Genomic DNA, 25,317 nt, shown 5'->3' with positions numbered 1-25,317 from the left:
CTCAAGAGCCACGCCGTCAAAGACAGACGACCCAGGTAAAGGCAGGGACCCTGAGACAACAGGTCCGGACGTAGACGCAGCAGGAACGGAGTGTCGATGGAGAGACTCCGGAGATCTGAGTACCAAAGACGTCTGGGCCAAGTTGGAGCCACCAGCAGAATAGTGCCAATAGTGTTCTGCTTGAATTTCCAAAGAACTCTAAGCAGGAATATCGGAGGGATTAGATACGCAAACTGGAATGTCCACCTCACCGACAGAGCATCCACCAAGCTTGCTTCCTCATCTCTTGTTCTGGACACGTACACTGGCAACTTGTGATTGTGACGGGAGGCCATGAGGTCCACCTCCGGCAGGCCCCATTTGTCCACATGGAGTTGAAACACCTCTTGGTGAAGAGACCATTCCCCAGGATGCATGTTGTGATGGCTGAGGAAGTCCGTCTCCCAATTGAGGACTCCTCGAATGAACACTGCCAAGATGGCTGGAAGGTGGCACTCTGCTCAAGACCGGATGCGTGACACTTCTGTGATCGCTGCTCGACTGTGAGTGCCCCCTTGATGGTTAATGTACGCCACGGTGGTGGCATTGCCAGACTGAACCTGCACGGCTTTTCCTTGGAGAACGTGACTTGACAACTGAAAGGCCCTTTACACAGCCTGAAGTTCCAGAATGTTGATCTGGAGAATTGCTTCTTCTGCTGTCCAACGGCCCTTAAGTGAAAGTGGACCTGTCACTGCACCCCAACCCCGTAGACTGGCATCTATTGTCAGAAGAACCCAGTCGGGGATCCAAAAGGGTCGACCCCTGGTGAGATGAGATGTCTGAAGCAACCAAGACAGAAACAGGTGCACTTCCGGAGACTTAACACCAGAATCTGAGTCCTGATCCGGTGTTGTAACCCATTCTATTTAAAAAGAATCAGCCCCTGCAGGGGCCTGGAATGGAACTGGGCATATTCCACCATGTCTAATGAGGCCACCATGGACCCTGGAACCCACATTGCCGAGTGACCCGGCAATTGTTCAGGCAACTACGCACCCGCAGTTGTAGGGAGGAGATCTTTTCTGGGGTTAGAAAGATCCTCTGCTGATGAGAATCCAGAAGGACTCCCAAATGAACCATCCTCTGTGAGGGAATTAGGGAGGACTTTTTCCAATTTATCAGCCACCCGTGCGCTTGCAGACAAGCAATCGTCAGGTGTAGATGTTGAAGTACTTCTGGAGAGCCCGCCAGCAATAGGAGGTCATCGAGATACGGCAGAAGCTGTATACCTTGGCTCCTCAGATGGGCAGCCATGAAGGCCATAATTTTGGTGAATATCCTTGGAGCCGTGGAGAGGCCAAAGGGCAGTGCCGTTGAAGGTGCAGCTGAGGATGGCAGAAAAGCTGACTTTGACAGGGTGTTTACAATTTTGTCCAGGTCTGGGCAAACAATATCTCCCCGTTGTAGGGCAAGGCCTCCAGGCCCTTTTTGTAATCAGCATCTGCCCTCCAGGAGCGTAACCACAAAGAGCGGCGAGCAGACACCGCTGCGGCCGAGACTCTGGAGATCAGTAGACTGGCATTCAAAGCCGCTTCACCAATATAGGCGGCAACATCTCTCCTCTGTCCCACTAAAGCTCTTTGAGCCTCCTCAGGGAAAGTATCCTCCAGCCCTGCTCTCAATGGCCCTAGCCACCCAGGAGATGGGCGGGCCACATCCCCTGAGAGAGAATAGATTGATTTCAAGCAAGTCTCCACCTTCCTGTCCGTGGAATCTTTTAGGGATGAAATGGAAGGCATAGGCAGTGTAGCATTCTTGATTAAGCGAGTAACGTGAGAATCTACTGCAGGCGGAGATTCCACACTTTTTGCAATGACTTGCAGGAAACTGATAACTAGAAGCTAAACGTTTTTGCGGCTGAAACCTCTTACTAGGTGATTGCCAGGCCTCCGACATGTGCTGTCAGCTGGTCAGAGATAGGAAAAACTGCTGAAGTCACTTTTGCCTGTTTGAAATTCTGGTATTTGGACTTAGAGGATGATGTCCCGGTCCTTATGTCAATAATGGATCGAACCACCCTTACCAATGCTGGCACATTAATAGAAGATTTAGGTTCCACCTCTCGGACGGGAATCCGAATCAGATCCCTCAGGCATTACCCCATCATCTGATGATGTGTCTGTATCTGACAGTTGCGTAGACTGGGATGACCTAACCTGGCGTTTAGACGTCTTCTGAGGCTCTTCACTCTGTAGCGTGGTCTGAAAGGCCGAAGATGAGGCCGCTAAACTCTGGACTGAACTAGAGAACACATCCACCCAAGGTGGCTGACCAGCTTGTGGAAGTCCCTGGAAGGGAATAACAGACTGTTGAGACACTGGAGGAGACTGCATATAGAGCTGTAACCCCTATAGGAAGTAACAGTCTGAGGGCCAGGAGCTGGAGCCGCCACTGCCAGCACCTCCGGTCTGTCCCCAGAGACCGGAGGCAACAGACTGCATACATATGCGGATCACCGCAAGCGGTGACCAGCGACCTTACCTGTCCCCGTCTCGATCCATCAAGCAGTCCTCGGAGCCCGCAGAGTCCGGTTAGCACAGACTCTAGGGTCCTGTCGTGATCCCCAGATCTGTACTGGCGGCGCCGGCGGGGTGACGGAGCGACAGTTTAGACGTCCAATGGACAGTCTGACGCTGCGGCTCTGAAGAGCTTAAAGTAAATTAAAATGTTATGAGTTTTAGTTTTTTTAAGTAGCTTAGGGGCTGCTAATCAGCCCTCCCTGCGCAACGGTGACCCTACTCCGGCCGGGCACCACCTTAAACTGAGGTGCCTATAGCTCGGGGGCAGGGTATAGAGGATGGACCCAGTACATCCTGGGAGCTAAAGCTTTTAACTGCGTGGTGCCCGTGGATCCAGATCCAGCTATACAACAAGGTCAACCCTGTGGACCCTGAAGAAGGGCCAGGGAAGAGATAGGGGAGGCCAGGGGGTGCTGTGGATAAAAGAGGAAGCTGCAAGTGGGAATGATAATAAACAGAAAATTGACAGGCCATTACAGCGCCCCCTGCCCTGCGGTGCCCTGTACCATGGCACCACAATAGTGACGGCCCTGCTGTTTGGGGTCCGGAGGAATGAGTTTGAGAACCTGTGAGCTATATGATTCGGTCACAAAGTAATGTTGGCCTAGGGTCAGTGCAGGACCGTAATGGCCATCAGGCACTCCGGCAAATGCCAAAAGGGCAGATAGCCTGTTGGGCCGGTCTGACCACCTGAATATCTGGCTGAGCAGCTCTGGTCGGCCAGCATGCAGAGAGATGGGAGTGTGATGTGAGGCCAGTCCACGTGACCTGTCCCTGTGGGAAGTGGCTGAATTACAGCTCCAGGTCATCCCTGGGTCAGTGGGTTATGTGAGGTCTGTGTAAGCAGGTAAACTCTTGGGGGCATATATATATTTTTTTAAAATCCGCAATTCTGCCCCAATAATCATAATTTCTTATCGATGCCTGTCACGGCAATAAGGAATAACCTGCTGGGTTCTTACCTGGCAGAGCTACTGCGCATGCTCGGATGCACAAATGTCCTAATAAATATGCCACTTGAGCAGTAAACCAATGCCATGGAGGATAGGATGGACAGGAAAGCCATCTCCTTGGTTAGTTATTCCCTGGCCAATGCACTTACATGGCTGGAGTAGGGATGGCAAATTGGCGGTCCCATAGTGATCTATGGTGTTGCCATGTCTCCTTCCAATGCAGACAATGATAATAAAATAGTTCTTATCCCAATACATTTCCATTTGTAAAGAGGATATTGTTGAATAAAATAAGCAATGGTTTTACAGCTGCATGATTCCAGCACATATCAGCAGCATTTGTAAAACATGTCAGGTGGCCAGAGATGGCCTTTTCTTTGTTGCATGGTTTTCCCTGCCGGTATCAGTCATTATTAATGAAGTATTATGCCAGGATGAGCAGGGCTCAGTTCATGACCCGAATATATTACTGCCGTAGGTGGCTATAGTAAAATGTGCATATTATCCTCCCATACTTCGCAGCAGTAGGTGACTGTTAATAATAATACTGAGGGGGTAAATCTGTGCTGTATGAGCTGACTGAATGGGACAGTTTATCTTTAAGAAACAAACATTGCTACTGTCAGTCATCCCTGTTTCTGCTCTCCGATTGGCCAGGGCGCCCGTTTTCCGCCCTTCTTTATGGCGGCCCAGGGTTTCCCGCACAATTTAACAGGGGCCTGCATTTCCCCACAACCACACTAGCTTGGTGTGGAGAACGCCCCGCCAACCACAGCCGAGCGCTCTCCGGAGTCGCAGCGCTCGTTGCTAATCCCGCCCACCGAGAAGTGTACTGAATCTCTATAGGCTCTCCGTCTCGTAGACGTTTGCCCAAAGAGAACCTCAACAATCCTTATTGGCCCTTTAAGTCATCGATCACTTGATGGGACTCGCCCATCTGACGCTCTAAAGCCAATCGGTTTCCGAGGATCATGAGCCGAGCTTTGCCATTGGCTAAAGTGACCCAGTGGGTTAGGCTGCGCTCTTACTATATGTACCCGGCAGCTGAGCACGCCGTTGCTTGTGTGAGGTAAACCAAGGCTGCTCCAGAGCGTAGTGCCCGCCCCAAGCCGGACCCCCAGCAGGTAAGGAGAGGCCTCGACTACCGCAGGAAACCGGTACTCGGAAGCGTTATTTCGTGGGGACGTGAGTCCTATAGTCGCGGCGCTGTGGCGCGGGCCACCATCACCTTGGTGCGCCCTGCGGCCTACACGGACCTCTTTAGCACACGGCTAGCTGGAATCGCGTAGTGCTGGGGGTTAATGATCACTGCCGGCGGCGCTATATAGGTTATGTGCCCCTATAGAGAGGACAGTCTTACCAGCCCCCCATTGTTGTATAGGCTATGGTACATTATGTTATAGAGTGGACAGAGTGACCAGTCCCTGGGGTAATATAGAGTTTCTATACTATAGAGTAGACAGGGTGAGCGATCCCCGGCTTTATATTGGGTATGGGCTCCTATAGATAGAACAGGGTGACTGGACCCCATAATTATAGAAGGTATGGGCTTATACTGAGGACAGGGTGACCGGTCCCCAGCGTTATTTTGGGCATGGGCTCCTATACAGGACAGGGTGACCAGTACCCAGTGTTATATAGTGTGTGTATACCTCTACAGAGAGGAGTGGGTGGCCTATCCCTGCAATTATATAGGGCAGTGGTTCTCAACAGGCCAGGCTTTAAAGATAGCCAAGTTAGTGCACATATGGTATAATCAACCTGACTAAGGTACTAATGAAAACATCTCTGCTTAAGTATGGATATTTTGTAAATCTAGGCTGTTAAGGTACCGTGAGGACAGAGTGTAAGAATTACTGATATAGGTTATGGGCTCATATTGAGAGGATTGGGTGACTTTTTTCTAGAATTATATAGCATATGGGCTTATATAGAGAGGACAGGGTGACCTGTTCCTTGGGTTATGAAGGGTATGGGCTCTTATAGGCAGGGCAGGATGAGCAGCCTCTGGGGTTATATAGGGTATGGGATTCTGTATAGGGGATAGGGTGACTGGTCCCTGGCATTGCCACTGCTGTAGCTAGAACACTGTGTACCAGGAGCCTTACCTGGACAGGGCTGCTCATCAAGGGGCAGGATGTGGCCTTGACTCCTTTGTGGCACCCAACTCTAATGACCAGCCTCAGACTCCCTATAGGTCTGTATTTCAACAATTTGGTCCACTGGCAGTCCAGTGTAACAAATGTGCGTCTCTAGGTGCTCAGCAGTGCAACAAGAACTAGTGAGATCTGCTCTGTGTGTGTCGGGGGAGAGGTAAAGTTTCTCAGTAAATTAATGGAAGCAATGCATTCAAAAGAATCAGATTGTCTGGACCGAGTCTTGTGGTTCTTCAACAGCCCATGTCTCTGACCTGTGTTCTGGGTATGGTTACCACAGCTCAGCGGCTGGATATAATGCTTTCATGTGACAACTGAAATATATTGTCAGATGCTTCTGCATTGTCCTAGGATATTAACTCAAACCATATTATTTTTTTTTTGTGTTTATTTAGAGACATTGCATGTAGTAAATACATGCTCTCCGTGATAGGAGCTTGAAGATTGAGTTAGCAGGATGGATATGTTTGACCTGCATAATGTGACTGCATAAATAATATGTTTCTCACCCAAGAAGTTTGTTTAATCCTCGCACCCAGTGTGTCTAACTAAACTGTCAATTGAAGTGCTTTTGGCTTTCTTAGCTTTACCTTTGCAGCTTGTTTCTCGTGGCTTGCTGTGAGTAACATAGCAGCTTTAAGAAATGTGAGTACAAGTTATTTCATGTTGCCATAAATAGCAGATCCTGCTGTGGATATCCTTTCAGATGTAGCGTGCTTCACACTGAATGCCAGTCACTTTTAAAGGAATAGAATAGGATGAGGTTCATGTTGCTGTTATAAAGGAATTAGGGGGTTTATTTGTAAAATTATGCAATGGCTTATTTTACAGTTATAAACCTTGGTTTTAGCAGTTTACTTTTATACACACTAGGGCATATTCAATAGTTTCTCGTTCCTGTCTAAAAGTGCCGTGAGCTAATCAGTAGTTTTTGGAAACCATCAACTATCGTGGACTTCTACTCTTGCCCTATTGCGAGTCGAGCAGAAATTTGCCCAAAGTAGAGCTATTGGCTCCTTAACTGGCACTTATAACACGAGTAGCCACTTTACGCGGTTAATCCCCTGCATTTTGGGCGTGAGAATTTGGCTGTTGCGACAGCGAGGGTCTGGTCTTGCAAACAGTTGAATAGCAGTAGCTACACGGGCCCAAAACAATTGAGTTGCCCTATCCTAACTTGAGGCTCCTTAGGATTTCTGGGGCCTGGCCATAGTTGGACATCTGTTCTGCGATCCGTTGACTAAGGACTATTAACAGTACCTAGAATCTCACGGAATTCGTCTGGGGGGGGGGTCGAGCTTTCAGTTTTGTGGCTCCAACCTTTTGGAACTCGCATCCCCGCACAGTTCGAGAGGCCTCCACTCTAGAATCCTTAAAAAATAAACTCAAGACTCACCTATTCACCCAAGCATTTCACTAATGTCCCTTGTTAAAGCATATTTTGTACGGTAAATGTAAAGTACTTTGAGTCCTTTAGGAGAAAAGCGCTATATATAAATAAAATGTATTATAGGGACAATGGCCTCCACTGTGTTGCAAATGAGGTGTCTTCAGGGCTGTATAAAATTATGCATATAGATATGGTGCAGCTGTAGATTGGGATCTCGCTATGGCTTGCTACACCAAGTTTGCAGTAGCCTCATAGCAGGTAAGGGTTGTATACCCTATTGGGTTAATAGAAAGCTGGTAAAGGTCTGACAAACTTAAACATGATGGTAATCTAATCTAAATCAAGGTTTTTTTTGTTGAGGATTTTGAAATTTTTTACACCCCAAATATAAAATTCTTTACAAATAATATTGTATATTTGTCTAGTATATGCTATTTGTGTCTTGCTAGAAATAAAAATCTATACAAATTGCACATATACCGTCTTCTTAGTCTGGGTAACCTTGCAAGTGTGGCAATTTGTCCTGATTGCAAAACTTGTAACATGTAAAATATACTTCAGTGATTGAATGGCTATATATCTATCTATCTCATCCGTTGAAAACACTTGATCAATTTGAATTGGCCATTTACATTTTCTAAACCTTGCAATAATGTTTTGTTTCTAGCATCGGAATTTCAATTGTCTCAATCACTGGTTCTGAAAATGTTAACTGTTGCTTAGTAACACTGTTTGTGGCAACTGTGAGTGTATAAGAGCTGTATCCTCAAGCAACTTTTTTTCATTGTAGACTCAATATTTGCCAAATGACAGGTTTGCAATTGGTAACGCAAAACAATTTTTTTTTTTTTTACTGTAGACTCTCTTTCCGATAGAGATGTGCCAGCTCTCCATATTGGAACATATGGCAAATGCTAGAGTAGCAGCAGGTGCATCCTTGTAACAGATTGTATTGTATGTCCTGCCTTCCAAAATCTAGAGATTTAGTACTGCAGTGCAAGGTATACTTTGGCTAAGCGATTTATGATATGTAGGGAGGGGTATGGCTGGTTTCATCAGTTGTAGATGTGAATGCCCAAGTTGATAGCAGCTTTCAAGTGACATTTTTTGGCTGGATAATCTTGAGTAAATCACTGCTGAAACTGCTTCACGAGAATATTATGTTCACGGTTGGCTACTGGAGGATGTACGATTTATTGGATTCTTCTATGTAACAGTGATCAAGGGATGGTTATCTACAGATCAGTAAGACCATTTTCTGTAGCAAAGCCATCATCCAGTTCTGTCTGCAGGCTGCTACTGAACCAGTTTAGGCTTAAGTTTAAAATAAAAGTAAGTTGAGCTACATGATAACCAGCTTCGTATAAATGTAGAATTGATTCTAACTGGCATGAATGATAATATAGCAATACTTCATAGCATTGTGTATCATTTCTAAAAGTGCAGTACTGCTTAGTGAGATTGAAGATGTGTTTAATACAAGAGATGAAGTCTTTGCCCGGTGTACCTTGCTATCCTTTTCCACTGAAGATGGTCAGCAGTAACAGTCTTTGGGGGGTAACTGAACTCTGATGTCCCGACTGGCATTGCGGCGATACCCATCTGCACACATGGCCATTTATGGTAGTGCCGATGAATGCAATGTGTTCTGAAACTGCATATCGTGTCCTTCATGCCAAATCGAATGCTCAGTGTTCAATCTATTCATTTACATAAAGTTTGCGCTTGGGCTAATTAATTACCAATTGATCCAAAACGAATAGGCCTGTTGTGATGTTTACAAAGGTACGAAGGTGTTTGTGTGTCTCCGATAAACTGAGTAAAGGCTCCAGTTACCAGCCCTTTGGGCTCTTAAGGCCTCCACCAGTTTGTCTTTATGGAATTATTGCTAGTCAGATTCAAATACATGTTATACATTATCACATATTGGGCGGAATTCAATTGATTTCTGCCCCCATCGCGCCCGACAGAGCTATCCAATTCGTGCTCCTGTTGGGCATGATTAGCTGCCAGTGCTACATTTCCGCTTACAGCCACTGGGGGATGAGAGCTGAAATGTGCGAAAAGTGACATATTTGGGAGCCCAAACATCACTTTTCGCGATCGCGCCCAGCACTTTGGTAGGGTTTAGCTGCTTCACACGGCTAAACCTGACCACTTTGGGAGCGATCAGCACGAAAATCTAGAACAATTGCATAGCTGCCCGTGATCTCCTGTCACTTTAGACAGGAAATGCGGGCCGCGAAAACAATTGAATTCCGCCCAGTATTTAATACAAAGGTGGCAATTGAATTGAACGTAACCTGAATAGTGCCGGGAAGGAGTTTTCCGGAGCTATTCATATATTCCCCCGCTCCCGGCACTTAATCGGGCGATGCCGGTTACCGCACCTTAAGCCGAGTGTTTAGGTGCGCTAACCTGCATTTTTCGACATAAAGGGCGGAATTCAATTGATTCCAGCCCCTATCGCGCTCGACGGAGCTATTCAATTCTTGCTCCTGTCGGGCACGATCAGCTGCCAGCGCTACATTTCAGCTCGCAGCCCCTGGGAGATGAGAGCTGAAATGTGCGAAAAGTGACATGTTTGGGCGCCCAAACATCACTTTTCGCGATCGTGCACAGCACTTTGGTCGGGTTTAGCTGCTTTACGCGGCTAAACCCGTCCACTTTGGGCGAGATCAGCACGAAAATCTAGAACAATTGCATAGCGGCCCGTGATCTCCTGTCACTTTAGACGGGAGATGCGGGCCGCGAAAACAATTGAATTCCGCCCAAAGTGCCAACTATGATAGTGCTGTGTTAAGCTGAAAAAAAGCATTGCGACCTTCGGTTTAGTGAGATTTCTTCTCGCACCCGCCTTTAGTCTGGCTAACAATGTGGTGAATTGAATAGATGCGGGAACTGCTTGCCGGGGCTATTCAGCATTGCACTGAATTGAATCGCCCCATAGGGTCCAGCATCCCTCAAAATCCGTTGGGTTCCATGATGTCTGCTGGCAGTGTGATGTTAATTGCTAGAAGGCCTCAAGAAGAGGGAAAGTGCCAGAAGTTTCTGAGCACCAACAGAGTGGTTGTTTGCTTAATGGAGCATACACACGGTCAGATTTGTCAGACTTGTCAGATTTGTCAGATGAACGATTAAACGATTTGAACGATTGAACGATTTTTGCCTGCATTAAAATGAATGGAATCGTCCAAGTCTGACTGCAAACACATCAGATGTCAGAAATCGTTATCTGACCATCGGGAACGCGCATCGTTGATCGTCCATCGTTCAGGCATGTCAGATATGAACGATTTTCCTTCAGATATGAACGACTGAACGATTTTTAAATCGTTATCGTTCATATCTGAAGGAAAAATCTGACCGTGTGTATGCACCATAAGAATTGGATGCATCGTAAAGCTGCATACACATGTAAAGACTTTCTGTCCAACCATCCAACTAGTTGATTGGTTGGAATGAAAATCTGGTAACGTATGGGAGTAAATGATGATCAGCAATTTGCTCCTGAATGCCAGAAAACAGATGAAAATGGTCGTTGGACAAGTTTGTTAAATGTTTGATCTAAACAATTTGTTCAAACAGTTTTTGTCCATTTTCTGGCGTTGGGGAGCAAATTGCTGATTGTCATTTGCTTTCATACCTTATCAGATTTTCATTCCAACCAATCAACTAGTTGGATGGTTGGACAGAAAATCTTTACGTGTGTATGCAGCTTAAGGCCTTTAAAATAGCTCTTACAATTAAAGTTATTTTGTGTACATTGGATGCAACCACCAGAAGGCTGTGGAAGGTTTATACAGCAATAAGTTTGGGTTAATCGTGGACTATTGATCGTGCATTTAAAGGTGTCTAGCTGTAGTCCTGAACATGCCAACAAGTCATTGGTAAGACAGGCCCATATTCAATTTGAGGCAAAAAGTCCAGACTGTAGCCTGCTGGACTTTTCACCTCCTTCGCCTGTTTTCCAGGCGGAAAAGTTTCATGCGCGTGCCCGATATTCCCTGTATTCAATTTAAAAGGACACGAAAACGGGACCTGGCGAAACTTGGATCGGTGAAAAAAAGGGAATTTTGGGGAAATAGTCTTGGGACCCCCCTAAAAATGTCCAGACATGTGCGTACCCATGCATGCAGAAGGGAGGTCGAGTTTTTAAATAGCCGCCGCAGGTGCATAAATGTGGCTTTGAAGAAGGTGATGCAGAAGTGCATTTAGCAATTTTTTTTAGCAATCACATTTGGGGTACATGAAAATGGGTGCAAGCATATTTTTAAGTCCCTAAAGGATTTTTTTAAATTCTTCAAAAATGCACCTGCTGCTACTACCTGCAGTGAAGAAAACACCTGTCGCATACTTCCGAACCCCTCTGGAATCTATTTCTGTACTTTAGGATGTGCTTCCAAAGTCAGTGTAATTGAATATGGGGAAAAAGACAATAGGCGAAAATGATGTCATCAGCGATAAATTATCACTGATAACTGCTTTTCACCTCAAATTGAATATGGCCCTTAATGGTTTTTTGTGGCGCAATTGAGTGTTTTGGGCGTTGTTGAACATGACATGCATTTCCTGTACTTCCTTTAATTTGCCTACTCTTCAGTCTTTGTAGATAAATGCTTTATTTACTTTTTGTTTTTTAGATTTCAGTTGACCAAAGAAATGGTGATGGAGAAGCCAAGTCCCCTGCTTGTCGGGCGGGAGTTCGTGAGGCAGTATTATACACTCCTTAACCAGGCGCCAGATTTTCTGCATAGGTATGAGTTCTTGTGTGGTGGGTGAAGCTTCAGTGCCAGTTTGACTTGGCGATCCATAAACCTACATGAAAATACCAAACAAAAAAAGTAGTAAGTTAGTTATTTGTTAGTAACATGTCTGTGGGAAGCCCAGGAACTTGTTGCCACTTCAGTTAAAGTACAGATGCGAATAGTCACATCTTTCCTGTCTCTTTATAAGAGTCTGCTGACTTAATGCTCTGTTCTTGAACTTCCCTCTTAGTTTGATTGCCATTGCCTGTGTTGAAACACTTTTCTGATCAATTACTATTTCAAGGGAGGGAAGTTCAAGAACAGAGCACTTGGGGCCTCATTCAGAGGCGGTCGGAGGATGCAAGTGGTCGCTCAGAAACTGGGCGGCTGCTTGCACCCTCCCGCCCGCCTCTGTTGCGGTCGTTAGGCTGTGGGTTAACACCCACAGCTCTAACGACCGCTCGGGTGATGGTCGCGATGGTCAGAGACCATCGGGGCTTACGACGAGACCCTAGGGTAGGGTCTTACTTGTTGTAAGCCCCAGAGAGCTTCTGGCTCTGTCAGAGCCGGAAGCTCTCCACTGACATCACTAGCGATGTCAGTGGTGCCTCCCCCAAACGGCAGGCGTTCCCATGGGAACGCCTCCGTTTGGGCTGCCACCCCCCCGGCCCGCCTTCCAAACTGGGCGAGCTGTCAATCAACATCGACAGCTCGCCCCCTTTGGAAAGAGACCCGCTACGACCAGCGCTGTCTGTCGTAGCGGGTCTCACGCATGCGCACGAAGGAGCCGGCTCCCTCGTGCGCATGCGCACTTGACAAACATCGAGGCGGTCGTAGACCGTACGGCCGCCTCTGAATTACAGCCCTTGGTCCCTTCCTGCAATGGGTCATGCTGGAGTGTATGCAATGGTAAATAAATATCAAATTAATGGAATGGCCGCAACAGTGGGCGAAGTGGCAAGCAGGTCCTTTGAGAGACTAAAAGATGTGAGGTAGACGGGTCAATAGGAATATTGAAGTTGCCCAATATGAGGGAGGGAAGGTTGGAAGAGGAAGTGGTGGAGCCATGTTTTTATATTCAATTGTTTTTCTACGCCTATGCATGTCGCGACCAAATAGATGGGGTTTAGACACGTATAAATGCTAAACCCGTCTAAAGTCCTGTCAAGTGGGCTGTGAGCAGAAATGTGTGCTCTTGTGGCTGTACGCTCCCGAACAGAGCAACAATTGAATTGTTGGGCGCCCGGCTCAATCAGTAGCGGGCAAAAATGTAATTCCCCCCCCCCCCCACTACTTCAAGTCCTCCTATATCTAAATTGACATCCAACATTCCAGCATACTTTTACAAATGGATATTTTATATAGAAAACTATCTTTGTCAGACTTGCAGGGTGTCTCTCAATTAAGCTTCTGTCTGTAGGAAAGTATTCTGTATACTTGCAATCCTTCCTTAGAATCTTGAGTTTAAAGCTGCTGAAACTTTGCTTACATATGTGAATAGAATTGTCTAGTGGTCTTTGCAAGTATAAACAACTGACCTTACAAACTTTCTTCTAGGTTCTATGGCAAAAGTTCATCCTATGTTCATGGTGGTTTGGACACTAATGGGAAACCTGCGGATGCTGTATACGGGCAAACTGTAAGTTCTATACTATTAGTATTTTGGAGCTATTCTGTTTCCTGTACTGAAAGCTAATGTGTTTCTACAGGACATCCATAAGAAAGTAATGTCCTTGAATTTCAAGGATTGCCGTACAAAGATCCGCCATGTTGATGCCCATGCCACTCTAAATGATGGGGTTGTGGTACAAGTTATGGGGGAGCTATCTAACAACAGGCAGCCAATGCGGCGCTTTATGCAGACCTTTGTGTTGGCACCAGAGGTAAGTCTGTTTCCTACGCGAGTCAAAAGCAATATAACTACACACCATAACTTCTGTGCAATTGTGTTTGCTTACAGAGCTGTTTATTGTGGGAAAGTCTAGACCATCTACAATATTATTGAAATAATGTTCCCATTGCCTGTCTGGTGAAATGATTACATTATAGACCTAAATTACAATTTACATTTTGATGTGTGCAATGTCTTTTTTACCTTTCTGTTCCTCTTCTTTTTTTTTTTTTTAAGGGGTCTGTGGCGAACAAGTTTTATGTCCATAACGACATATTCCGTTACCAAGATGAGGTTTTTGGTGACTCTGACACAGAGCCTCCCGAAGGTTTGTAAGCCATTTTCTAGTTGCACCTTTAACAATTTTCAAAAATATCCACCTGGAAGGGTAATTTTACTTGAATTAACTTGAACTACTCTACCAAGTTTCATGGAGTTCTCCCAGACTACTGAGAGAGTAGGCTTCCCAAGTGAATGGGGTGTCTTGGAAAGGCTTGGGGTGGGACTGTTATCACAGTTCACAGCATTGTAAAGCATGGGGCAGGAGCACAACGCAATTCAGTGGTGCAAATGGTGTCATCATATTACTTTATTTTTTGGTCATATAATAAATCTAAAGTGTTCACATTACTGTATATTTACAGTATATATCTATTTTACTCCCATTGAAAGATGGGGAAAAAAAAAAATCTTAGGTTTGAGTGGTAAGGTGCATTGAGCTAAATTGTATTTGTCGTATGATTTCTGTTTTAGAATCTGATGAGGAAGTAGATGAGCCAGAGGAGAGACAGCAAACTCCAGAAGTAGTTGCCACAGATGACGGCACCTACTATGATCAATCTGGCAGGTATTTAATATTTTTAATTTCTTTGTATCAGGAATCTATTTCTCAATATTTCTTCTTTAGAAAATTCCAGGCTTCCAGTTGTGAGTTTCCCTGACGCTATAATGTATAATGTCCCTGTTGCTCACCTTTTAATTAGATGTGAGATTGTCCTTCTGTCTTGGATGGGATGATCTCAAAACTTGATTTTTGATTTTCAGTAATAATGACTTGGATGAAGTACTGGAGGAGCAGATTACAGAACCTGAACCCGAGCCGGAGCCTGAACCAGAGCAGGATCCAGAGCCGGAGGTGGTTGAAGAAAAGTGTGAACCAGTGTCTGAGGAACTGGCCCCTGAAGAGGAAGAGGTGGTGGAAAAGAGCCCATCTCCCCTTCCTGCAGACCCAGCACCAGTAGTACAGGAGGATTCTAGGGTAAATGTTTGGTGATTCACCACAGAAGGTGGTGCTGCTGTGACATGAGTTGTAGGAAGTCTAGATTTAAAATCCTTCTATTTCTGCTCTTCTTAGACGTTCTCATGGGCATCTGTAACGAGCAAAAACCTTCCACCCAGTGGAGCTGTACCTGTGTCCGGAATCCCACCTCATGTTGTCAAAGTTCAGCCGTCACAAGTAAGAATCTTCTTTTTTTCTATTTTTTTTTCTATTTTTACGGGGTAACTACATTGTAAAATGACATGTTTAGGCTTTCATAATTTAAAAGTGGAGATATTTTGTAATGGTAATCAGTTATGATGTTTGAAAAGTATGTAACAGATTGCAATGCCAATATAAACTCTCATAACCAGGCTTGTATTTGCTGTAACATTGGGTCCAATGTTTGGTTTTGTGCAGGAGGGACTTGGAAAGTAGAGGCTGGCTAATGTGGTCTCCAGCAAAGTTCCGGATATCTCATAAATGTTCTTTGGGAACGAGATCCCATGGTTTATAAAGTGAATCTATACTCCACTACTTGGGTCTGTGGAGCACTATTGAGCCTTCCATATAAACAATCATAATCTGTAGATGGCAGGATTATCAAGCGCCTGGATGGCATCCTTCCTTTCTGTTGGGAAAATAATTCTGTAACATGGTATACAAATGACAAAAAACAAACAAAAAAAAAAACGCATTTTTGCATTACAAGACCAACAGAATTTTTCACTGTTGGAAACAGGAGCTCTGGGCTGTAACGTTCATTATTTTGGTACCACACATGCACACATCTATATGTTCCATAATGCCTTCCTTCCACAGCGGAGTGAACCTGTGTCTGCCCTTTGCACTGCTGCACTTTCAAACATTCATGGTTAGGTGTGCTGAGTATTTTGTGCAGGGATGCAGCGCTCCTCAGGGATATGCAAAATAGACCATATACATGCAGACATGAAAACATAAACTAGAGAAGGCCCTGCTTCAGACTTGCTTAGACTAAAGGAGGAAGTGTGGCTAAGAGTGAGGTTTGGGATAATAGTGTAGTTTCATCAGTAGAATACTAGGGTGGAATGTACTGTCTGCACACATTGTAGCCCCCCTATATATGTGTGTGTGTTTTTTTTTTTTTTTTTTTTTTGTCGCCCTCCCTCTACCCAATATTTCTTGCTGACTTATCTTTTAGACTACTTTCCCTTTTGATGCACTACCAAGCTAAGCTGTGTTGGTCTCTGAAGCACTTGCCAAGTATGCTCAAAAAATTGCCCCTTTTAGTCAGTGACAACTTCTCTTGCAGATATAAGGAACCGGAGCAGTCTAGCAATAAATGTGTTCTTGGAGTTCACCACTTTAACCAGGGTCATGTTTGTTTCGTGAGTTGTTGTATCCAAATTATCTCTGTTTCTAAAATATGGGATAGATCCAATTGGCCATGAGATTCCATCGGAAACCTTGCATGCCACTATAATGCCAGTTTTTTCTACTTCAGGGTCCATAGGGTATCCACAGGATACCTTGGGGGTATAGGTGTGACGTCAGTCATCGGGCACCATAGAGTTAAGCTTTCAGCCTCCCAGGATGCACTAGGGTCCCCCTCCTATACCCCACCCCCGAGCCAAGGCATCTCAGTTTAGTTTGGTGCCCGGCCGGAGTCCGGTGCACCTGTTGGAGTGGGGGCCAAGAAGAGCCCCATAAGTTTTCTTCATGCAGCTGTGGCTGCACATCTGGAAGTACAGCATGGACAGCCAGTCCTGACGTCCATGCTGTCTTCCCTACACCCCCGCCGGTACCAGAACGCCTGTACCGATCCGGGGATGCTGGTGAGCATCTGGGGTCACAGCTAGCGGTGACCCCAGATGTTCAGGTCCATGGCCGGAATCAAGGGGGACAGCAAGGTAAGCAGCGGGGTCCCGCGGTGGGTCCCCGCTGTTACATGGTCCAGAGTCCCCAGGCAGGGGGCTCCCTGGGGACTGGCTGCAGCGTGGAGCCAGTTATATAACCTGCGCTTCCACTACCCCCTTGGGACAGCGGACCGCAGCAGAGCGGTAGCGCTGCGACGTCCCGGGGGTTAAATGCATGCCAGGGGAGCGCGCCTTCCCTGTCTCTCAGCCGGCGCCTCCCCCGCTGCACACAGTCCTCTCTGCAACACGCCGACTGGCCCTGTGGCAGCGCTCCTCCCCCAGGCCAGCCTCCTCTCTGCTCCTCGGTGGCCATCTTCAAGAACGCATGGTGAACGCTGCTGGAAGTCTGGATGGAGGCATCGTGGTCTGGGTCCCCCCGCATACCTCTCCTCCGCTGTGGTCAGGTCTGTGTATGCAGCGCTGTGTCCTACCAGACTCTGTGTCTGTGTAGTTGATTTATCAGCGCTGATTAGTGCAGGAATTGAGTTTCTTTGCATTGTATGTGACTGTGCTAGCGCTGCTGCCTGTACTTTCCATTTCTGACTGTCAGCCTTATTACTGTCCCTTTCTGCTAAAACCCGTGCGGTGCTGCAGAGGGTGGTCTCTCGCCTTTTTAAAAAAATTGGTGAGAGGGGTCACATACTTTCTACCATCATGTCTGAAAGTGACTTTCCTCTCCGGCTGCAGTGTACTACGTGTAAAGTACCTTTAGCGGAGGGGGAGGGTAGCGCGGAGGGCCTCTGCCGGCAGTGTTTGTTGTTGGCGCGGCCTATTACGGTTACAGCACCGGTACAGGAGCCGCTCTGGGCTTGTTTCGCTCAGGCGCTTACAACCTTAGTGGGCCAGTTGGCTCCGCAGCCCGCGTTTACGCAGATGGGTTTGTCAATCAGTGGTGTCGTCACCCATGCAGGGTTTCCCAAGACAATTGGTGGTACCCCGCAGTCTCCCTATTTCCCCTCTCCCGGTTTCTCAGGAGCCGGCGTGGGTTAACTCCCTGACTAGTTCTGTACAGCACTTGTCGGATGTGTTGCAAGGGGAGTCTGTGATGCGGCCACATAAACGGCCGGTGGCGTCTCTGTCGGCTCCTTATGAGGATGACAAAGGGACGTCTGATGATGGGGAGATTCTGGATCCTTACGATCAGGAACCTCTCCGTACTAAGGAAACGGACGCTAAGTCCAAGTGTATATTCCTGGACTTATTCGGGCAGTCCGCACAGCCTTGGTGATTGAGGATGAAGTTCCCCCAGCGGCTAAATCCAAGTATGCATTTTTTAAGGATGTGAAGGGTGACTCCACAGTCTTTCCTCTTTCGGGTCAGTTGGTGGACCATTTAGAGGAGGCGTGGAAACAGCCTGGCAAGCGATACCAGCCGCAGAGGCGCCTGGCAGTGGCTTATCCGTTCGCGGATAATTATTTTGTTAAGTGGGAATCCCCTCCACAGGTGGATTCTCATGTGACACGTCTTGTCCGTAGTGCCACATTACCAATGCCATCCATGTCCTCCCTTAAGGATGCTACGGACCGCAAGGTGGAGATCTGCCTTAAGTCCGCTTATTCCCTTGCGCGGGGGGGGCAGCGCGGCCGGCTATGGCCATTTGCTGGGTTGCCAGAGCTATGGAGCACTGGGCGGATTCGTTGGAGGCGTCCTTCGATTCCGGCTGAGCAGGCGTGGTTGATTGGTAATGTCCGTGATTCGGCCACTTATATCAACGAGGCGGCCTTAGACATTAGTACCCTGGCGTCTCGAATTTCTTCAGCGGTGGCTGCTCGTCGCACCTTGTGGTTGCAATCTTGGAAGGCGGACGCTGATTCCAAAAAGGGGTTGGAGGCGTTGCCCTTTAACGGAGAAGTTCTCTTCTGTCCAGATCTGGACAAGATTGTAGCCACACTGGCGGCAGCCAAATCGGCATGTCTCCCGTCGGCCGCTGTCCCTTCTGGTTCAGGACCATCGTCCTTTCGGTCTTATAGGGCCCAGGGCAGGCCCAAACCACAGTCTTTTCCCCGACAGGCTGGCCCCAAGAAATCGGCCAAGCCCCGGAAACAGACCTGGAGTACCAGACATCCGGCCCCTAAGCCTGATGACAAGCCTGCGGCCTGGCGGTCCGGGCCTCCCTTTGGGGGATCCCAAAGTGAGAGGCCGCCTGCTGCAGTTCGCCCGGTGTTGGTCGGTCACCACGACAGACACTTGGGTTCTCGAGGTGGTCTCCCACGGGTATGCCCTCTCCTTCCGGCACAGACCCCCGGCTCAATTTTTCACCACGGGTCTACCATCAGACCGGAACAAGGCCACGGAGCTGCGGAAGGTCTTGCACACTATGCTCCAGGCTGGAGTTATAGTGCCTGTTCCATTCTCCCAGAGGGGCCAGGGTTTCTATTCAAATCTTTTTTTGGTGCAGAAACCCAATGCGTCGTATCGTCCGATTCTCAACCTCAGGGCTCTCAACAAGAATTTGCGGGTGCCGAAGTTTCAGATGGAGACCCTACGGTCCATCATTCTGGCGCTGGAACCTGGGGACTACCTGCATGTCCCTATTCTTTTGCGCCCTATTCTTTTGCGCCATCAGCAGTTCCTCAGGTTTGCAATCCGCAGCGACCACTTTCAGTTTCGGGCGTTACCTTTTGGCCTGGCGACAGCACCACGTGTTTTCACCAAGGTGATGGCGGTCATGGCGGCTTCCCTGCGGCTGCAGGGAGTCCGCATGTTGCCGTACTTGGACGACCTTCTCTTAGTGGCAGGATCTCCGGAGCTCCTTCTGCGCCACTTGGACCTGACCATTGCGCTACTGCAACGGCACGGCTGGTTAATAAACTTGTAGAAGTCCACTCTAATCCCGTCTCAGCGGATTCTGCACCTCGGAGCCTTATTGGACTCGGGACAGCAAAGGATCTTTGTGACGGGGGAAAAGATGTCTGCTTTACAGTCGGGGGTGCGCAGTTGTCTGCACAGCCGCCTGGTGTCTCTACACTCCGCGATGAGGTTACTGGGCTCCATGGTGTCGGTGTTCGACATGGTGGAATATGCCCAGTTTCACTCCAGACCTCTGCAGCGCCTGATCCTGTCCAAGTGGAACGGGCTGCCTCAGTCTCTAAAATCCAAGACGATAGCGCTCACCCCGGAGGTTCGCCTGTCCCTTACCTGGTGGTTGCAGACGACCCATCTCAACAGGGGGACGTCCGTTCTGGGTACCGAATTGGGTCCTGTTCACAACGGACGCCAGTCTTCGGGGCTGGGCAGCAGTTTCGGGTCCACACTTGTTCCAGGGCAGGTGGACTCCGACAGAAGCAGAGCTTCCCATAAACATCTTGGAACTCCGAGCGGTGTTCAACGCTCTCCAGCAGGCACGTCGAGTTCTCCAAGGTCACCCAGTGCAGGTCCAGTCGGACAGCGCTACCACCGTGGCCTACATAAACCGGCAAGGAGGAACATGAAGTCGGGCGGCTCTCGTAGAGGTGTCTCGGATCCTGGTATGGGCGGAGCGCAATCTTCCGGCTATATCAGCTGTCTTCATCTCGGGAGTGCTAAATTGGGAGGCGGACTTTCTCAGTCGCCAGGACGTTCATCCGGGGGAATGGTCCCTGCACCCGGACGTTTTTCAACTTCTGGTGGACAAGTGGGGTCTTCCAGAGATCAACATCATGGCGTCCCAGCACAACAACAAGTTGCCGGTGTACGGGTCTCGCACAAGAGACGAAAAGGCGTCTCTGGTGGATGCTCTGTCCGTCCGGTGGACGTTCCGGTTCGCTTACCTGTTTCCTCCGGTTTCCCTTCTTCCACGGGTAATCCGGAAATTCAAACCGGAAGGAGGGACGCTCCTGTTGATAGCTCCCGCGTGGCCCAGACGGCACTGGTTCTCAGACCTTCAGGGTCTGTCCATGGACAGTCCTCTGCCGTTGCCGCTACGACCGGACCTTCTGTCGCAGGGTCCTTGTCTTCACCCGGACCTGACTCTGCTGTCTTTGACGGCGTGGCTGTTGAGACAGCCATGTTAAGGTCCAGGGGGTTTTCCAGCTCTGTAGTGCGTACCATGTTAAGAGCTTGGAAACAGTCTTCCGCGAGGATATACCTTCGCGCGTGGCATACGTTCTTCCAGTGGTGTCGACCGAGAGGTTATGCACCGCGGGAGTTTCGTCTGTATAGGATACTTGCCTTCCTACAAGCGGGACTAGACCATGGGCTTCGCCTTGCTTCTTTGAAGGTACAGGTTTCGGCCTTGTCTGTCTGTCTGGTTTCACCGTAGGATTGCTACAATCCCTGATGTGCCCACCTTTATGCAGGGCGTTCTGCGAATTCAGCCGCCTTTTGTTCCACCTGTTTCACCTTGGGACTTGACTGTGGTCCTGAGGGCTCTCCAAGGACCGCCGTTTGAACCACTGGGCTCAGTGGATCTTAAATGGCTAACAGCTAAGCCGGTTTTCCTTCTGGCCATAGCTTCGGCCAGACGTGTTTCTGATTTGGGACTCTTTCTTGTAGACCCCCTTTCTTGATTTTTCATGGGAACAGGGCAGTGTTACGCACTTGTCCTGAATTTCTTCCCAAAGTTGTTTCCCAGTTTCATGTTAACGAGGAAATAGTTGTTCCGGCTTTTAACTCACCTGGCCTTTCAGTGGGTGAGGCCACTTTGGATGTTGTGCGGGCCTTGAGGACTTTTGTTGACCGCACTTCTTCGTTTAGGAAGTCGGACGCCTTGTTTGTCCTTTATGGCTTCCGTAAAAAGGGTTGGCCTGCTTCAAAGCAAACTTTGGCAGCCTGGATCCGTATAGCTATTTCTGAAGCTTATCTTCATGAAGGCCTGCCGGTTCCTCCTTCTGTGAAGGCTCATTCCACTAGGTCTGTGGGTCCTTCGTGGGCAGCTCGACGTGGTGCCTCTGCAGTCCAGATCTGCAAGGCTGCTACATGGTCCTCTGTCCATACCTTCGTGAGGTATTACAGGTTTGACACCTTCGCCTCTCAGGATGCTTCCTTCGGGCGGTGGATTCTCCTTTCAGCACAGGAGCGTCCCCACCCTTAAAGGATACTGCTTTGGGACATCCCCAAGGTATCCTGTGGATACCCTATGGACCCTGAAGTAGAAAATATGAGATATGGTAAGAACTTACCTTTGTTCTCTCTATTTCTACGAAGTCCATAGGGTTCCACAGGACTCCCGCCCTGTCGCACCTGTGCTGCAGATGGGCTTTGCTCTGGTCACCCGGTTTTTCCGTCTCCCTCTGGTGAGAATGTGATTCTTGTGTGTATCCAGATCTTTTTTCTCTCTTCCTTCTCCTCCTGCCTATGGCTTGGTACAAAACTGAGATGCCTTGGGGCGGGGTATAGGAGGGGGACCCTAGTGCATCCTGGGAGGCTGAAAGCTTAACTCTATGGTGCCCGATGACTGACGTCACACCTATACCCCCAAGGTATCCTGTGGAACCCTATGGACTTCGTAGAAATAGAGATAACAAAGGTAAGTTCTTACCATATCTCATATTTTTTCTGGGCAGATAACTAATCTTTTGGTTTTTTGCAGACACCCCATAGATGTGTAAGTAAAAACGAGTGTAGTTTTCCTCCTGTAACTATCTGCGTTGTGCCTAGAAACTGCTGTCTGCTTTTACTACTGAAAGATGTCTTGAAATTGACTTGTACTGTGCTGGCCTTTTTTTACAGTGAACCAGTACAGCCATTGGCATTAGTTTGCCTGTGATAAAAGCTGTTACATATGCAGCCTATTACTGCAAGATGCACCTTTTCATATAAAATGATCACAATGACTTATTAACAAGCTGTGAACGCTTTTTATTTTAGCCTCGACCAGACACTAAATCTGAAAACCTAACATCAGCACAGAGACCGCCACAGAGAGATCAACGAATCCGAGAACAGAGGCCTACAGCAGCTCCACCACGAGGAGGGCCCAGACCTGGTGAGGATATAAAATGTATGAGCTGCATGCATTGCTGTGTGATAGTCCTTTTGCACCCATTGTAATAGCCATATCTGTAGTACCCACTAATTGCTCAACCTACAAGGTCCAAGGCTATTGTACAGTATTCTAACCATATTATCCCTTAGTTCATATGTGCTTATGGCTGGTTGCATCTCCTGCAGTTATTCTTCTGCCCAATACAACAACTTGTGTTCGAAACCATGCACAGTACTTCTTTGTGCTCAATGGCACCGTAATTAGCATTACTAACTTATAGTGCTAGGATTGATTTAGCTGTAGCCCTGGAGTTTGCATGTGATCCAGTAATCGCCCACTCTTCAGATACCGGTAGCTTAATTTACTTCTGACAAAATTATCCAGTGTGGAGTGAAATATAGATTGTATGCTCCCTGGAAAGAAACTAAATACAAATCGCTAAATATTCTTGGTAAAGAACATTGTGGACTAAATACTCACTTATAATAACTTTTGTCTTGTTAGTGCGAGAGGGTGAACCAGGAGAGTTGGAAACACGACGGATCAACAGGTATCCGGATAGCCACCAACTTTTTGTGGGCAATCTGCCACATGATGTTGACAAGAGTGAGCTCAAGGAATTCTTCCAGGGTAAGTGTGCCCTTGAGTACATTATAAATTATGATATTTAGTAGAAATAGTGCATGCTCCTAGCATGCGGTTAAGTTGTCCTTTTAATATATTTCTATGGATAAGAGATTCACAACTTTGGCTTGTCATATTCCAGCTTATGGCACTGTCGTTGAGCTTCGTATAAACAGCGGTGGAAAGCTTCCCAACTTTGGCTTTGTGGTATTTGATGATGCTGAGCCAGTTCAAAAAATCTTGGGTAGTCGGGTAAGTCTACATTGTGGAGAATATCCACTCTGAATGTTATCCTAACCATTTTTTTCAGCTGTACATGAAGGCTACTAACCTTATTTGAAATTGAGACTTTTATTCAGTCTCAAGGTGGATATATGGATTTATTTTTTGTTTCCCTTATCCATTCACATTAATTTACCAGATATACTATATTTGAGTATTTGAAGGATAAAAGATACAAATGAGGCAGCATATACAGCCTAAACCTGATTTTGGTTGATGTTCTCCACTTGGGGCGGTTTGGGGTGTTTTTTTTTTTTTCTATCTGCTAAAGAGCTATTTCTTTTTGCAGCCTATCATGTTCCGTGGAGAGGTACGTCTAAATGTGGAAGAAAAGAAAACACGTGCTGCCAGAGAGGGTGACCGTCGAGGTGACAGAACCCGTGGCCCCGGAGGTCCACGTGGAGGTCTTGGAGGAGGTCTGAGAGGACCACCACGCGGCGCAATGTCACAGAAGCCTGGTTTTGGGGCTGGAAGGGGTGTTCAAGGTCCACGCCAGTGATTTGTCTTCCTTCTTGGTTTTATGGTTTTTGTTTTTTTTTTTTGGAGTGGCTTCTAACATCACATGGGGTGTAGCCCCATTTGTCCTGCAGCCTTCTGAAACTTGGGTCTTGGATGTTTTTCATATTGTCCCAATGCGACAGACTGCTACACTTCACCTGTCCCATCCCAACCTTTTGTGTTGCAATTTTACCCGGGCATTTTTTTTTTTTCTTTTTTTTTTTTTCTCCTCTCAATCCTCTTCCCAGAATCCAGCATTTGTTGGACAAGATCTTTTAGTGGGGGTGATTTAAATATTAAAAACAAACCCTGCTTTCAGGAGTCGGAAGCAATGGAACATTTCCTGAATCTAAGGAAGTCCACCAGTGTGCTTGGGAATGCTGGTGTAGGCTATTGGTTATTGACTGACAGACTATTATTCCGACACTTTACGCAAAGCCCTCTGTGTAAGAAAGGCTAGTCATTGGCACAGTATTCGCGTCTTGATAGTATATATCCATTGACGCTGTGAGTAGTGATGAAGAAGGAAGTGGCTTAGTGCAGCTGCTTACAATCTCCATCCGTGCTGTTTTACTGCAGAATAATGAAAGTTGTTCATTGGAATTTCTATACTAACACTTTTTATACAGCTCCATCACGGAATTGAAAAAATTATGAAAACTGTTTTACCACTCAAATTTTGGATTTTGGGATAGGTTTTAAATGTCTAGCTACTTGACTTTAAAACATTTGTGACTTTTTTTTTTTTTTTTTTTTTTTTTATTTTGATAGGGATTTTTTTCCTTGTGGTTTTTAGTTTGTATTTGTAAAAAACAAAAACAACTTAAAAAAAAAAAAAAAAGAAAGAGAGCAAAATTGTTGTGCCTTCTATTTATCTCTCATTCCAATTTCGGCAAGTTATTAAAAATAAAACTCATAAAAATTTGAGGTCTGTCTTCAGAATCCTAACTTTCTTGCTGCTTTGTTTTGCATAGACCTGTTATGCGAGTGAGTACTAGATATGCTGAACTGAAGGTATATTTAAGAAGTGTATGGTTTCAAACATCTTTTTAAAACACTTCCCGGTATTGGTTAACTTGATAGCGATTTATAGAGGGGTCCATACAAATCCATGTTTTAATATTGTACTCCACTCAAAGTACAAGTGGTCTGG

General features: G+C 46.9%; 1 protein-coding gene across 3 annotated transcripts in view; it reads left to right on the top strand.

Moving 5' to 3' along the window:
- G3BP1 (G3BP stress granule assembly factor 1) overlaps positions 1–25,101 on the top strand; it is a 57,574-nt gene extending 32,473 nt beyond the window's left edge. The window contains exons 1-12 of one of the 3 annotated variants that reach the window (XM_088447179.1): positions 4,533–4,638; positions 11,704–11,817; positions 13,366–13,447; positions 13,518–13,691; positions 13,937–14,027; positions 14,453–14,546; positions 14,744–14,957; positions 15,054–15,155; positions 22,643–22,775; positions 23,265–23,390; positions 23,527–23,636; positions 23,956–25,096. In XM_088447179.1, the coding sequence (XP_088303305.1) occupies positions 11,723–11,817; positions 13,366–13,447; positions 13,518–13,691; positions 13,937–14,027; positions 14,453–14,546; positions 14,744–14,957; positions 15,054–15,155; positions 22,643–22,775; positions 23,265–23,390; positions 23,527–23,636; positions 23,956–24,165 (1,431 nt within the window). In that variant the 5' untranslated portion in view covers positions 4,533–4,638; positions 11,704–11,722 and the 3' untranslated portion in view covers positions 24,166–25,096. Of the gene's footprint in view, positions 1–4,532; positions 4,639–11,703; positions 11,818–13,365; positions 13,448–13,517; positions 13,692–13,936; positions 14,028–14,452; positions 14,547–14,743; positions 14,958–15,053; positions 15,156–22,642; positions 22,776–23,264; positions 23,391–23,526; positions 23,637–23,955 lie in introns of those variants that run through there. The other 2 variants (XM_088447176.1, XM_088447178.1) reach the window with 2 other exon arrangements.
- The last annotated feature ends 216 nt before the right edge of the window (positions 25,102–25,317 follow it).

The sequence above is a fragment of the Taudactylus pleione genome, unplaced genomic scaffold, assembly GCF_031769625.1.
Source record: "Taudactylus pleione unplaced genomic scaffold, aTauple2 ptg000422l, whole genome shotgun sequence".
NCBI lineage: Eukaryota > Metazoa > Chordata > Amphibia > Anura > Myobatrachidae > Taudactylus > Taudactylus pleione.
The sequence above is the reverse complement of the archived record's forward strand: the minus strand, read 5'-3'. Positions and strand labels throughout refer to the sequence as shown.